The 15,662-nt window shown below is 36.2% G+C and overlaps 1 protein-coding gene across 2 annotated transcripts in view; it reads right to left on the bottom strand.

Annotated features, from left to right (window-relative positions):
- SLC12A2 (solute carrier family 12 member 2) overlaps positions 1-15,662 on the bottom strand; it is a 62,791-nt gene that overhangs the window by 27,366 nt on the left and 19,763 nt on the right. For both annotated transcript variants that reach the window (XM_048050518.2, XM_013195621.3), the window contains exons 3-10: positions 13,949-14,024; positions 13,278-13,373; positions 11,802-11,941; positions 10,889-10,999; positions 6,648-6,756; positions 6,021-6,148; positions 5,847-5,931; positions 1,685-1,839 (exon numbers count right to left, since the gene is read on the bottom strand). In XM_048050518.2, the coding sequence (XP_047906475.1) occupies positions 1,685-1,839; positions 5,847-5,931; positions 6,021-6,148; positions 6,648-6,756; positions 10,889-10,999; positions 11,802-11,941; positions 13,278-13,373; positions 13,949-14,024 (900 nt within the window). The remainder of the gene's footprint in view (positions 1-1,684; positions 1,840-5,846; positions 5,932-6,020; positions 6,149-6,647; positions 6,757-10,888; positions 11,000-11,801; positions 11,942-13,277; positions 13,374-13,948; positions 14,025-15,662) is intronic.

Below are 15,662 nucleotides of genomic sequence, written 5' to 3'. Positions count from 1 at the left end.
CCCAACGGTCACATGCACAGGGAAACAGTCTCTATTTACCCCTATTACTCAGAAATACTAAATTGAGGGAAGTTCGGTAAGAATATGTACAAATTTCTTTTTAACTAGACAGAGGTCCTAATTTCTCTGAAGGTACACACTCTTATTCAATTTCTTTCACAGAGAGAAAGAACAGAAGCACGAGAGGAGAAGACAGCCAGTGGAAGTCCAGCTAGCTACCAGAAGAACAATGTCCCACCAAAAGGGTGGTCAACACTGCAGCAGGTTGCTCAGAGCTGCGGTGCAGCCTCCAATAAGTTTTCAAAATCCAACACAAGGGGAGACAAAGGGCACTGCATTCTCTCTGTAGGCCCAGGCCTTGAAACTCTTATCCTATTCAGAACCTACTTCCCCCCCCCCCCCCCCCCCCCCAGAAACAAGTAAGACTAGTGTGGAACACACAAGTACTCTTTGGACAAAAATCATGACAAACTAGAACACTAGTGACTTATTAGAAGTGCTAGCAACTTATGAGAAGTAACCTTATTGAAGTTATGACTTGAAGAAAGTTACGATCAGAGGAAGCCAGGTCTTTGAATCACACTTAGTTGGAATGATCAACAAGGATTATCAAGTTCTACACCTGTTCTACACTATTCTCAGCTGTACACTGATAATATAGCGGGATACCAGCTTCTTTCAAGCTTGAAGAAGTTAGGAAACTCAGATTTTGCAAAATAATGATTCTCACAACAGCAGTTCCAAACTGTTTCCAATATATGCTTTTTCTAAACCAGCACAATGCAACACCATACCGATACATAAATACTTCACTAAAAAATGTGTTTTGCTCTGATAAAATGGTCTGCATTAAACATTATTTTGGCACATGCAAACTGTAATTAGTTTTTCAACAGAGCCTTGCAGGAAGGCCGACAATCTTAGTTGCATGTAATTATACGTACTTTTGACCAAAACACACATGCCATTGAAACAGACATGCTTTCCATCAGCAGATTTCCAATTAATCTCAAGCCCACCTTTTGTAGGCCTATTACAAAAAATGAGGGCAGAGAGACTACCGTAAGGAAAGTTTAAGTCAAGTGGCAATTAGTATGTTTTCCTTGGTTTCTTTCAAACCCTTAATAATAGTGAACTCGTGAACCCTTAATAGTTCACGAGTACCTGTAAGACTATAAACAACCCTATGATTTTTAAATATGATAACATTAGATTTTATGAAGCCTCACAACATTCTTACCATTATATATGATATGGCAAGTATGCATCAACATTTTCCAAAAATATGGTTGCTAAGAAACTTAAGAAACAAAGTTACTGAAAGAGACCACCTATGACTTCTATGAATCACTATTTAACACTGAGTACATCTATCCGCATCCAGTACATCTATCCACATCCATGAAGAATAGCATTCAGGTATCTAAACAGAGCAGGCTGCAGTCCCAAAACATAACCTACACAGTTTATCTGGGAACAGAGTGAGTATTTATAAACACTTGTATATAAACACCCCAAAACTTAAATTACCTTGCCCTTCATACTAGATAGAGTGTACCACTTAAATATAAAGTTATGTGGAACAGTTATGCAAGTAAGAATTTTTAGTGTATGATTTTCTCCTCAATAAGCAATTAAAAAGATCAAAAAATCCAATGAACAGATTTAAGAGAAAGTTTCATACCTGGAAATTGTTCATCAGCCCATACTGACACCCTGCCCCTGCCTGACAGGATGAGAAATCATAGTTTAACTTGCAAGCTGCAGTAGTGCAATTCGTCAGCTCAGTGATAATGGTGTTATTAACATTCCCTGTGGCATCTCGAACAACACAGGAACCTAGAGTGGACCCACAAGCAAAAATAATCAGACTAAACCTGAATTTAGAGATGTGTCAAGCTCAACTTCCTTTTTAAGTATATTCTTTCAGATGAAAATTAAATACAGCATTTACGGTTTTAATACATCCCAGATTTAAGCACATGTTCACGATGAAGAATAAAAACAAGCTAACTAGCTGTTTACTTACCTGAGAAGTTCTTAAGCTTTAGAAAAAAATGAGTCTAACACGGAACGCTTTAACACAGAGGAAAGCTACATCAATAGAACTGATGAAGTTTAAATGCAAAATTTTAACTCACATTACTTTCAGTCATGAGTTTCCCCATAACTTTGTATTTGTAATTAGCATTGTTTACTAACTTATCACTTGAGTTTGTGTTTTTTGCGTGTTTTTTTTTTTTTTCAATCTTCCTAGAGGAATGAAGTTTTGTATTTGTATGCACAAATATATGCATACAGGTATACATGGCATTGCAGCTTTATCTTTTCTAGAAACTCAGCTGTGACAATCTCCACAGTAGAAGTCATTCAGATGTAATGACCAAAAAGGCCGGTCTCTTTGCTAACAGGTAAATCACACAAGAAAGTTAATGTTCTTAGATTATTTCGTAAGTAGTAGTCTTGGAATTTTCCCCTTACCCTCCACTCTGTGAGAAACTAAGATCTATAAGATGACTTATGTTATAAAGTTTTACATACATGCTTCGGTTTTTAGATCGTACTATTACATATTCCCCATGGAAGCACGTTCTTACAGAACACTTTGAGAAGTTTTAATCTCCTTGTAACATACACATTTCTGTTTTTCTAGGCATACAAACAGGCTGCACAGCTCAGTCAACATGTCCCAGCCATTCAAAAATAATGAAGTGCTTATCACAAAAGCCTTTCAAGCCCATTTCTGATACTACCCACATCCTATGTAACTGTGGTATTTTAAAAGTTGATGTCTTGGTGAAATACTTAACCACAGCCCCACAGCTACCACATTTTTTGTAATTAAGTTCTATCACAAACTGCTATCTTCAATTGTCTATGATTATATGCTGTTTCACTGCTTAAGAAAACTGTAGTCACAGCGTTTCACCCTTTAAACACTAAGAATGCTCATCTGATTAACAAGATGTTATGTTTTGCTCTTTTAGAAGTGTAGAACAGACTTACCATTATTTAAATACCTCAACTGTTAAAACAGCATTAAGTCTTTTGGACAATATTTCAAGGAATTAAATACAGAATGGGGAAGAGAAGGAACCCTACAGAGCAAAAAGGTTGAGAGAAATCCCTTAATCCAGTCTTCTAGGAATTTAAACAACAAGGAGGTCCTGGGAAAAGAAGCATGTGACTACTGATGACTTCAATGACTTACTTGAAGAATAGTAATAAAAAGTAGGGCACAGAGATGAAACAAGATTAAGTTTCTCAAGTGAGAGTGCCTGTTATCTAAATTAATTTATCTCTGCCTATTGAGAAGAACTCTTAAATATCTGTATCATATTGCTGCCAAACCTTTAGAACTTCAGTAATACTCTAGAACACCTAGTCCTGGTAGGTGGATGTTACTCATTGCTTCTAGTTATTTTTCAGATGCTTAATAAGCCCATTTGATTAAATTTCAACAGGTGTTTCCTACACCAATGACTTCTCCTATGCTTTTTTTTATGGGTATGTGGAAGGGTTGGGTTTTTTTGTTTTGTTTTAATTGAGATTAAAAGATCAGTATGAGACAAAGCTGGCTGGCAGCTCTTTCAGACAGGGATTCAAAGTACAATGGAAAGGTTCAACAGCACTATGAGCAAACGTGATGTGAGCCTTACTACAAGAGAAAGCAGGACAGATGCCAGCTGGGCAAGCTGCATTCTCAGCAGAAGATACTTAAGTATAAGTAACAGTTCAGACATCTTAATTCAGACATAACCCTCATTCAGAAATGTTTTATTTATGATAGATTCTGGCAGTGTTTTCACTAAGATCCTGCAACTTTTATTTTTTGTAAGAATAGGATAAAAGGATTTTGTCTTTTTATAAGCTTTTAGAGGCACGTTCCTTCCAAAGTAAAATGAAGTTGTCATTCCATAAGCCCAAGAAGGTTAACAGGCCATCTATATCAAGTTTTCTCCTAACTTCATGCAGCTCCTTAGCACTTCAGACTGCAAATAAGTGGGCTTCTTAGCTTCTCTGGTACTATGAATGGCTACTCATTAAATTAGTTTTATTTCCTTGTGTATGGAAACCCTACTGAGAAGGTTTTTTTTTTTTTTTTTTTTTTTTAAACTGGAGCTTCTGTTTTTAATGTAAATAAATTACAGTCTAAATGTTTTTGTTTAATTTTTCTCTTTCAGGAATTCCCATTGAGAAGTTGCTTATGCAACCTTAATCCTGCTACCTGCACACCTGCATTATTCCCTTGTCAAAGCATGAAACCACACACTTTTCCCTCGCTACTGCTATCTTGTTTTTAAACAGGCTGCCTAACTCTCTAGTATAAGTTTTCCCCTACTAAGCCCTCTCTAGCCAGCGTCTTAAGCCTCTTGCTTACTACAGAACACAAATACTACACTACATTCAAAATATCTTCTTCCTCTTCAGATATCACTACTGTTACGTTTACTAGCCTCTTCAAAGTTTTAGTGACTTTCTCATCACTACACTTGGAAGTAGGGAATAGTCTGCAGGGGAAGGAACAAGAGTATTTCCATTTGCCTGATTCCTGATCCAAAGCTTCAAAAAGACTAGACTTCACTCATTTCATAATATTTATCTTCTGCAATCACACTGGCCTTTAATTACCAGAATTCTAATTTTAAGTTATAAGCAACAACTAGGGCACAGCATATCTGATGTAAACGATTTCATGTTCAGTTAGTTCTGTAAAGTGTTCTTTTTGTAATATGAAAATTGAAGTTTTTCATGTCTGAAAGATGATCAAAGTATTCTATTAACAAATTAATATTAATATTAATAAGTACTTTACTCTCATGTGGTTTCAAGTTCTAAAGTATTCAGATTTGGTAGCAGGAGCCTGTGGTCAATCTAATTAGGAAATAATGTAGATCATTATGTTGCATAGGGCTCAATTGCTACAGAGCAAGTATTTGGCAGAGCTACAGTACAACATTAGCCAACAGAGGCAGACTGGCAAGATTAATATCTTTGGAAAGGAAATATCATTAGCGGTAAGATCAATGGTACTTTTATAAATGTCAATTTCATTCAAAAAGCAATGTAGCTAAGATAAAACAAGGTCTTTCATAAAAGAAAACTGATTAGCACTGCCAAAAACTGATTTGTCTGACGTGTATAAAAATATTTCCAATTATAGGCAAGAAATATTAGAGACATGCTTATATTCTTAAGATTACTATAATAGATGATGGATCAGGAAAAACTTGCATGACCATTGAAGCCCTGGAGCAGAACAGACAGAACATCCAACACCAAGGCAAGTTCTACTGAGATTATTCAGACTACTGTGGCGAAAGGAAGAAAGCCTCAAAAGGGAAATTATAGAGTACTCAGACAAATCTAGGATTGTTTCTCCTCCCTACTTGCTCTTCTCCGTCTTCTGGGGATTTACTGCTCATTCAACCTCTCCAAGGAGCTGTGTAATCTTCCCATGATTTATTCTGATAAAGTAGCTGACTACCATCATCTTCAGATCAAAAGATGTTTGTTCAGTGAGTATTTCCTGAAAATACACCTTTCTAATCCAAGGATCATCATCCCATTGCTGAATTCTAAACATATTAATCTAAGTACCTGCAACAAATTAGTAAGTATCAGTGTGAAGTCTGTCGTCTTTAGTCTGCTGTTCTCGTAAGACTAGTGACTGCTTCACTCATTTTAGGAAATAAGAACAGCTGAAAATTCAATCTCCAACAGTAAAAAATTAGACAGTTCCAACTGTTCCTCTCCCATGCATGAAAGACAAACTGTACTACAAACTATATCAAAACACACTCAAAGAATGTGAAAGGATAAAGTTAAAAATATTTACTACTTACCTACAGATACTGCAATTCCCATGTAAACCAACGTGGTAATTAAGATGGCCAACAGTGTTCCTTTAGGTATGGCTGACTGGGGATCCTGAAACAAAAATTTCAGCAGTCATGACAGAGACGTACATTCATTGGTTGTCGGAAAAAAAGTGTTTAGTTTGCTAGTTTACTACTCACCGCAAGATCACCTGAGATATTTGCTCCAGCAAGTATGCCAGTTGCAGCAGGGAAGAAAATAGAAAATACAGAGAAGAAAGTTTCCTCCTTTCGGAAATCTGGTCCAAAATTCTCCATAAATATTTCAGCTGTAGAAAAAGATTTATTTATGTCTGCCAATGCTGATATAGAAACTACAGTATTAGCCAATTCTAGACATTAATAGCTCTGTGAAAAATCTAAAAATCACAGCATTTAACCTATTTAACAAAAAATCAACTGTAGAACATTTTAAGATAGAAAAGCCCTAATTCATCAAAATAAAAGTCACAGTAAACTTAAATAGCCTTTAAAACCAGAAGTACTTATATTCTCCTCCAACTTTTAAAAATAGTACAACTACAATATTTAGTAATTTTTATAATATGGTATTATAATTTAGTATAATCAATATTAAGCAGGCAGAACCAATTCTGTGCCTTAAAACTTCCAATGGAATAAAACAGCAGGAGTTTGAAAGAATCACAGAAAATAATCTCTGTAGTTAAATAGGACTAAACTATTTTAGATGTTCACTCACTTATGACAGCAAGCCTCCACATTGCAAAGATATTAACTGTTAATAAGGTATTAACTGTTCCAGCATACCTTTATAACCAAAGAAACCTTTAGCCTTCTTGCTGTCCAAAGGAATAAATGTTCCAATAACAAAGTCTCCAATAGCAAGTACAAGGATCACCAATAAGACTATCTGTGCCTGAAATAGAAATATTAGCATTACAGTCAGAAAGAACTTGCATTTTAGTTTTTAAGTCTCCATGTTATGAATGTGTTCTAAAGTGTAAATACTGACTTTATTTCAAATTCAGTTTGGTATTCTAATTTCCCCACCCCCCACCCCAAATTAAAACATGATTGAGAGAACATGTATCATGATTTCCAAGAAAGAAGTATGAATAATTTGAAAATGGGAAGTATTTTTTGTATTATTATTACCAAACCCATCAAAAAATTATTCCTCTAAAGACAAAGTACTTAGAAGACCTATTTTTTCCCGTAAGACTTCCAGAAGGAAAGGATTTGAGTAGATTGAATAAACTGACAGGAAAAGAATGCACACAAATGCCAGGACTATTAACTATAATTACAATACACGTTATATGTGTATTATACATTACTATGTTATATTTAGTGAGAATTCTATCACATCAGGGAATCAACAGCATTTGTTTGCTATTTGACACAATGGACTAGTGACAGACAATAAAACCATTACAAAATTCTACATTATGAACAAAAAGGTGTTTTATACCATCCAAGTATTTTTATACCATCCAAGAGCTGAAATGGGCGCACAATGACAAGCCTAAAGATCAGGACTTTTCATTTAACTAGCAAACACTCTGATCCATTATTTTTGGGTTGATTCCTTACAATGTCATATACAGAATCATAGAATGGCTTGGTGTGCTAGTGTCTTGGGGGTAAAACTCTTTGTAGCTTGCCTTTGTTTCCCAAGCCTGGAAAAATAAGTTTGTATACAACAGTACTGTGGCATTGCTGATTGTTAAAGAAAAAACAAAACAGTTTTCAGTTCATGCAACCTTACAGGTAAAACCAAGTAGTACAGAACCATACAGAGCAAGACAGCCTATCGTAGTAGTTAGAAGACCACCTGAAGAAACCAGTTTGTGCATCATATTTTTATCTCGCCTTTGCCAAGCCTACAGAAGAAGTGAGGTGGAAGGATGCAGCTGGGTGCTTACAGAAGTCTTCAATAAACCCAGAGAATTCAATATGAAGCTACCGAGAAAAATTTCTGTAGATGTATTTATTCTATGAACCACAGCTTCTCTACAAAGATAAGAACATTTTCCAAGTCTCTTCTTTGCACTTAGAAGTCTCAGACTTTAGAAAGAATGGGTGAGAGCTGAATGAATTCATTCTGAAAAGTTATTTTTGAAGCACGCTTTCCTGTTTTCCTAGTCTCTTTATAAGCTTTTTGGAAAATGAGACAAGCAAATCAATAGTAGGTTTTAAGTAGACCAAGGAATTCTCTAAGCCATTGAGAAGGCATGGAAGAACATCATAGACACTATTATCAAGAGGAAAGGATCGGTGTTTTGCTATGGTAGGCTGGCTGTCAACCCACATGAAGCGCTTGTTTGACAGGTTCAGTTGCTTACCATAGCTCCTATATATCTTCTTCCATGTTGCACAAACCAAGCCAACAAGCCTTGATTTTTGCACTGAGCAGCATTTTTAAGAGCTATTGAATTCCTAATAAGGCTGCCAAGTATGATGGTTCAGGTGTCACAGAGACATTTAAAAAAAAAAATGGGCCATTTCTCTGCAAGCTATTGTTATCGAATTTCTCATGCTGCAGAGAAAAAGCATGATGTTTCTCAAGATTTTAGATGACCATGACCACACAGTCACTAACAACTAATTCCTTCAAAGCAAAAAATAAGTGGTTAGAAACAGGGTTGTTCAAAGTTGGGGGCATAGAGATACCGTTAAGAACTGAAATTCACTGTCTGAGAAGGCAAACAATTTTTACAGAAGTATGTTGTTCAAGTTAAAAGCACAAGCCAAAACTGTTTTCTGTAGATTCTCTCCTCCATGTGGTAGATCCAAGTAAGGCACTTATTTTCACTGCTTTTTTCTACAATCCCTAGTTCTAGGGCTGGAAGCAACAAGAACCCTCATTCTGATTATGAGCATCATCAACTTGACACACAAGCACAAGAAATTTTTAACATCTGCATTAAGAAGATCTTTCAGTTGCCTCTCAGTGCAGAAAATAAGGATGATTCTCACTGCAAAAAATACTTGGTTCACAATCACCTATAAATGGGAATAGAGACAAGTAAGCCTCTCAATTATTTAAAAAACATCAAGTGAGCACACTATGGAGTATACAGAAAAAGCCACCAGTCACACAAAAAAACTGAGCAAGCTAGACTGCCTATCAGAACACTAATAATACGGTTTATCTTAAGATATCTTATAATCTGTACATGTTTGTTTCCACAATCAGAGCTGACCTAAGACCATACAGCCACAAAAAGATAAGAAAAGTAGGTTACCCCTCCTACACATTCATCACTACCAGTGTTCACAAATCCCCTTGATGCTGGGCTGACTAACTGCGAAAGCACTGTCTGGCTGCTCCAAGTGAAAACAAATATAGAAGAGAATACGAGAGAAGTCAGAATCCTGGTTTTCAGTTAGCAGTAACTACGTAACTTGGTTTCAATTCTGGCCATATATTCTCCAAGCAGAGAGCTCATGTGAAGTTCCCAGTGAAAGAAAACTTCCATTTTATTGCTCTTACTTTTTCTTGTGTTGAAATTGCTCAGCAGAAAGTAATACTGTTAACCTTCTTGATAGCGTCATTAAGGATAGATTTTGCTGTTTCTCAGCTGGAGACACCTAAGCTTGCAGTTCAGCAAAGCAGTCTGGATAGCTGTACAGATCTATGCAAATTAGTGAGCTAGTGATAGACAGTCATCATACCTGAAGGACAATTTGGTCATTGATCATAGCCAACAGGTTCACAACAGGACTGTCCTGCTAAACCACCTTACATGACAAGGTTACCCATCTAGTTGACTAAGGGAAGATGGTTGCTGTGATCTTTTGGGATTTCAGTAAAGCTTTTGACAACGTTTCTCACAAGCACATACTACAATGGGTGAACAACTGGCTGACAGGTCAAGCTCAAAGGGTTCTAGTAAATTGGGTTACATCAGGCTAGCAGGCAGTCACTACTGGAGTTTGCCAGAACTCCATTTTAGTGCCAGTTCTCTTCAAAGTTTTCATAAATGGCTTGGATGTAGACTAGGTATTTTGAGTAAGTTTGCAGAAGGCACTACTGAATTCGGAGCAGCTGTTGACTCCCTCAAAGGTGGAGGGTCCTTGCAGAGATCTTGACAAATTAGAGAGCTAGGCCATCACCAACAATATGAAGTTTCACAAGAGCAACTGTCAGACTCTACACCTGGGACAGGGCAACCCTGTATATACTGGGGGAAGAGAGGCTGGAGAGCAACCCCACAGAAATTTATCTAGGTGTTTTGTTCGACAGTAAGTTGAACATGAGTCAGTGTGCCCTAGCAGCCAAAAGCTCCAATTGTATCCTGGGATGCATCGAACATTGCACTGCTAGCTTGTCAAGGGAAACGACTGTCCTACTACTCTACTCTGCACTGGTGTGGCCTTACCTTGAGCACTGTGTGCATTTTTGGGCACCACGGTATAAGGACGACATAAAACTATCAGAGAGCATCTAAAGGAGGGCCACAAAGATAGTGAAGGGTCTAGAGAATAAGACGCATGAGAAGCGGCTTGGTCTTTTCTACCTAAAGAAGAGGAGACAGAAGGGAGGCCTCATGGTTGCCTGCAGCTTCCTCACAAGGGGGATCAGAAGGGAAGACGCCGATCTCTGCTCTCTGGCAACCTGCAACAGGACCCAAGTCCTACTGGAATAGCATGAAGCTGTGACAGGGGAGGTTCTGGCTGGCTGTTAGGAAAAGGTTCTTCACTGAGAGGATGGTCAGGCACTTCAGACTCCCCAGGGAAGTGGTCACAACACTGAGCCTGCCAGAGCTGAAGAAGCGTTTGGACAACGCTCTTAGGCATATAGTCTGATTTTTGGACAGTCCCGTGTGGATGCAGGAGTTGGACTCAATGATCCATGTGGGTCCATTTCCACTCAGGATATTCTATGATTCTATAGATTAAAAACTGCCCACTGTTTGACTCCTAACATACCGTGTATGCAATATTGAATGTGCTAAATATATTAAAAATTAATCAGGCAGCTGAGTAAAGAAAAAGGCAGAAATACAAAGCAAAGCAAAAAAGAGAAAGTAATAGTTCCTTACTTTTGCTTCCCATTCCATTCCTGCAACAGAAATTCCAAGTAATATAACTACTGTGATGGCTCCGATGATTCTGATGTCATTCATTTCATCAATCATCAGTGTCCCATTTTCCTAAAAATGGAAACAGTCATATACTTTTATCAAGTACCTATCTTCCCTATTACAGAATAGAAATGTATTGTTGAATATTATTTTAGACATAACCTCTATCACAAATGTGCTCACTTTAAATTCCCTATAGAGACGCAATTTATTTTCATTTAGAATTATTCAGTGATATGAAACAAAGAAAAAAAATCTCATCATAACCCATCCCCAGAGAAAATGGCCTATCTTTTAACTGCCAGAGAATTAATCAGCACAGCAACAGCTACCATCCTGCATCTATAGATATATTTGTTGTTCACCATTACTCTTAATTCTTTCAATGCATTTCAGACATCTTCCCTTCTATGATAACTATAATTCAGTTCTTCTCATTTATATCAAAAAATGCAACAGATAAATTGGTTGTGTGTGTTTTAACAAACAAAACTCTTTGGAAAGGAACTTAATATAAACTACTTTCAGTTAACAAAAAAACAGCTAACTAGGAATCTTAGTATGAATAATTTATGATTCTGCATCAGGTATCTATACTTCCACTCTTCTCAACAGCCAGCAGTTTCAACTTCAGAATAAGTTCTGCATTTTATTTTTTCACGGAAAAACAGCAAGTAAAATTCCAGTTTGACATCAATGATAATTTGTTACACATCAAAAAGCTACTGAATTACAGTATTAATTTATTCATATATCAGTAGCATTCCTCCTCTTGTTAACTATGAAATCTTCTGCCATTAAATGACAGCACAAACCTGCATAACCTGCATAGAGTGCAGCATGATCAATACAATCAGTATTATCCATATACCTTAAGCAGCTCCACAACTGTCTCTGCAAAGCCAACAACATACATTGCTACTGCAACAGCATTGGCAAATGCAAAAATCAGTCCTATGGCACCACCGAATTCTGGTCCCAAACTTCTGGAAATTAAGTAATATGCTCCTCCTGAAAGGAAAAAAATGAACAAAAAAACACTACAATAAAGAAACTAAGAAAAATGTACAAGCATCAGCAACATAGTGTTTACATGAACATGGTACAATTTATTCTTTTATCTTTCCTGATGTATTAGAAAAGAACCGCAAACCCAGTATTTTAGGAACAGGCATGCTGAAGCTACAGAAGTATATTTCAAGTTTCTAAGAAAAGGCACCAGTTGGAAGTAATCACCCAACTCATGTACCACATCATATTACTCACCTATGCAACCAGTTCCATTGTTAAAAAAGGCCAGTAGTACAGCTGCCTGTACTTTACGATTTATTTGAAATTTAAAAGCAACTGTGCATAATATTACTATTACAGTTATATTAGCTATAGCTCAAGAAACTAAGAACTTCAAAATTTTGAATAAGGCATTATTTTGTAGAAGTGGTTCAAAACAAATGTCTCCCATTAGAAGAGGATAATCTGATACATATAATGCGGTAGAGAAAAGTTTAGAAACTAAGCTCGACATAATACTAAGATTCATATTTGATCTTTCCCATTGAGTCTGTTTACTATGTTGTGGTGATTTTTTTTCCTTTCTCTTCGTTCTTAAAACAACAGAATTTTATATGCACAGAAAAATGAACTGCTTCTTTTTTAATTCTACCACAAGTTCTAGCAGTAGCCATCTTGTACTGTCATGAAGTAGTTTGAGCATGCCACAGGTACTGACCATTTATAAAACCATTTTACAGGAACTGATGACAACAGTGCATACACTATCAAAGCAAATGAAAATCATCACCCTTGGGAAGAGTTGGAGATGATCAAAAGAGTTCAGAGAATTTCTTTTGTACATAAGAAAAGAAATCACGCTAGACCTAGAACATGTCCTTTTGTATGTTTATATATAGATATAGCATATCCCTTTATAGGATTTACTTCATTAGAAAGATTTGTTTCAGGACATGAACACAAAAGCAACACATTCTTCACCAGCCCATGCAGACGCAGGTGAATATCAAGACCCTGTTTGTTCCTGGGTAAGTTTCTGACAATGTTTGTATTCCAAGAACTAAAACAGATGATGTTTCTTCCATGTTACAAAAGAAAGCCACCATTCAAGTCAAGTTACTAGGCTAACTGTTGGCTTTTCGTTACATGACTGAAGTCAAATACAGAAAATTAGAAAGACCATGCTCTTCAGAAAACTTAATTCCTTCCTATTTTTATCCATTCTGTTCTTACTCCCCCGCTAAAAGAAAATGGAAAACAATTTAGAGACTCCACCTTTAAAGTGTATGCTTGAGAATGATAATATACTTTAAAAGTTTTATGAAAGAAGCTTTACCTCCTCTTACAAATCCATTTGTGGCTATAGCAGAAGTAGACAGTCCTGTAATAGTTGTCACAACAGTAGCCATTGCAATAACAACAACAGACAGACCTTTTGAAAAAGAGGAAAAGAGTTTAAGTCCAGCAGAATTCAAGCATACAGATCTTCAACTCAACTTTATTTAAAAAAATTAGTCTTCTAAACCTGACACAAGTTTATTGTATGTGGTCCTGTACATTCGAGGCTTTATTTCCCTTTTGTACGGAAGTGTTTTGTGGATACAAACAAAACTGGATAAGTGATATTTTCAATCAGAGTAGAAGCTGTACCCTAGAGCTTCAAGGAAACACGTCCCTTTGGAAGGTGACAGATCTTTTGCAGTTCAAAGCTAACTTCAATAATTTTCTAAGGCATATATCCTACATAGTTTATATGCAGATTTTAATAACTAGAGACCAAAAGTTTCTCTCCACAATTTATTGAAGACTTGAAAAGATCATTTTTAAAATCATGTATCTTCTAGATAAATGGAAAGTAAGTGATTTCATATTGCTTAAACTTTTGATAAGGGTAAAATACTGAGAATATTAAAGCAATTTTCTGTACCAGTCTAACAGCAAATTCAGGATGAAAATCTCTTAGGTCACATTTCCACTGAAATAAAACTATTTAATTTGTACACATACCTATCCCAGCTTGTCCAACAATCCATGATAGTCTGATGAAGAGCATTACGCCCCAGATATTTAGCATACATCGTACCTAGGGTAATAAAACAGACATTTAACATGAGTCTTACATCTGCAATCATTTCCACTAATTCTTCATTTTACTTTTAATATTGTCTGACTTATCTCGTAGTCCTTCCTCACCACTTTTCAAATTGTTTTACAAGAATAGATTCTTTAATTAGACAAGTTTTTTTGATTAAAAATTAAAAGGAAGCATAATTAAAAAAATACTGCCTTGAACAACAGAGTTATAGTTACATTTGACAGTTGTAGTAATTCTTGATCAAACAATACAAATAAGTAATTTAGACCCCAACCTTTAGGATCTAAAATTCATCATTACATCATTATATACAGAATACATCATTAACATTGTGAGGTTGCCAATACTCTTAGCTCAGATCTCCCATAACTCCTTTTTCAAGTACTAAAACAATAACCTACCAAATATTTTCTCCATTTAAAAAAACAAACAGAAAACCCCCACAACTTGACAGCCCTTGAACTTTCGTATCTTACAATGGACTAACTTACTAAAGGACACTAACAGAATGGGGAAGTGAGGAATGTAGAAGAGGGAGGGATAAAGTCTGTTTCTTCTTTTCCTCAATAAAATAGTTTGCAACATGCACAGTTTAGACAGAAGACAAGCAGCAGGTCTTGTGTGAATCTCTCACCTGGAGATTACAGCATCAACCCTGCAAAAGGTTTAGGTGGTCACTGAAGTGAGACAAGTACCTGTCCAAACCATGGAAGTAAGAATGTTTTCAGAGATTTTTATGCAGTCTTGCAAAATGCAAAAACACCTGAGCTAGAAACATTCACCTCAGCAGCTTGTGCCTATAAGGAAACACTAATTTTAAATTTTTAAAATTTAATTTTTTTGAAAATTTAAAAGTGGAATTTTAAAACCTGCTTAAAACTTTTTAACAGACTTTGGAAGAAACTGGCCAGCAACATTTACCCTATGCTAACATCTAGTATCAGCTTCAAACCAGCATACAGAACACATACTATCAATATGTCTTCCAAACTTTAATACTTAGTATTGTTGCTTACAAAAATAGTACAATACAGAATTTGGGAATAGAGAAATTCAAGGTCATTTTAAAGCAGGTAAGAAGCAGAATAACTCAGTCCTTGGTTGGGGTATATCAACAGGAGGTCCTAGTATCTGTTACACAGCTGCTGTCAGCACTCTTTCTCCCAAGAGAAAGGGTATGGCTGCTTCAGGTCTTGTAAGGAAGTTGCTAACGCGCAGTGGAAGCTTCCTGAACTAAAATTAGGTATTCTGAATGCTTGAGTTCGATGTGTATTAACCAATTGTTGCATTTGCAGCCTCCACTAAAAAAATCTTATAGCTTTGGAGAGTACGTGTATTAATCACGTTTCCTCTCTGCCAAAGTATTAAAAAATAAATTCATATGTACTTGAAATAAAATCCTTTTTGTTACCCTTAGTTTTTCATTATTCTGAATGGGGGCAGACTCAGATTCTCCCCTTCCCCCCCCAAAATATTTAGTGTTGAGAACGACAGCTTAGGAGATGACGACTTTGTAACAGGTTCAACAAAATTTACATACTTAATTCAAGCTTTACCATACACATGTAGGTACTCTCACCACAGTATTTTTTTTTTTTTTTGCTTCTGTATAAGTAAATAAGAAAG

This window comes from Anser cygnoides, chromosome Z, assembly GCF_040182565.1.
Source record: "Anser cygnoides isolate HZ-2024a breed goose chromosome Z, Taihu_goose_T2T_genome, whole genome shotgun sequence".
In the NCBI taxonomy this organism is placed as follows: domain Eukaryota; kingdom Metazoa; phylum Chordata; class Aves; order Anseriformes; family Anatidae; genus Anser; species Anser cygnoides.
Note: the sequence above shows the minus strand (reverse complement) of the source record. Positions and strands in the feature narration are given on the sequence as shown.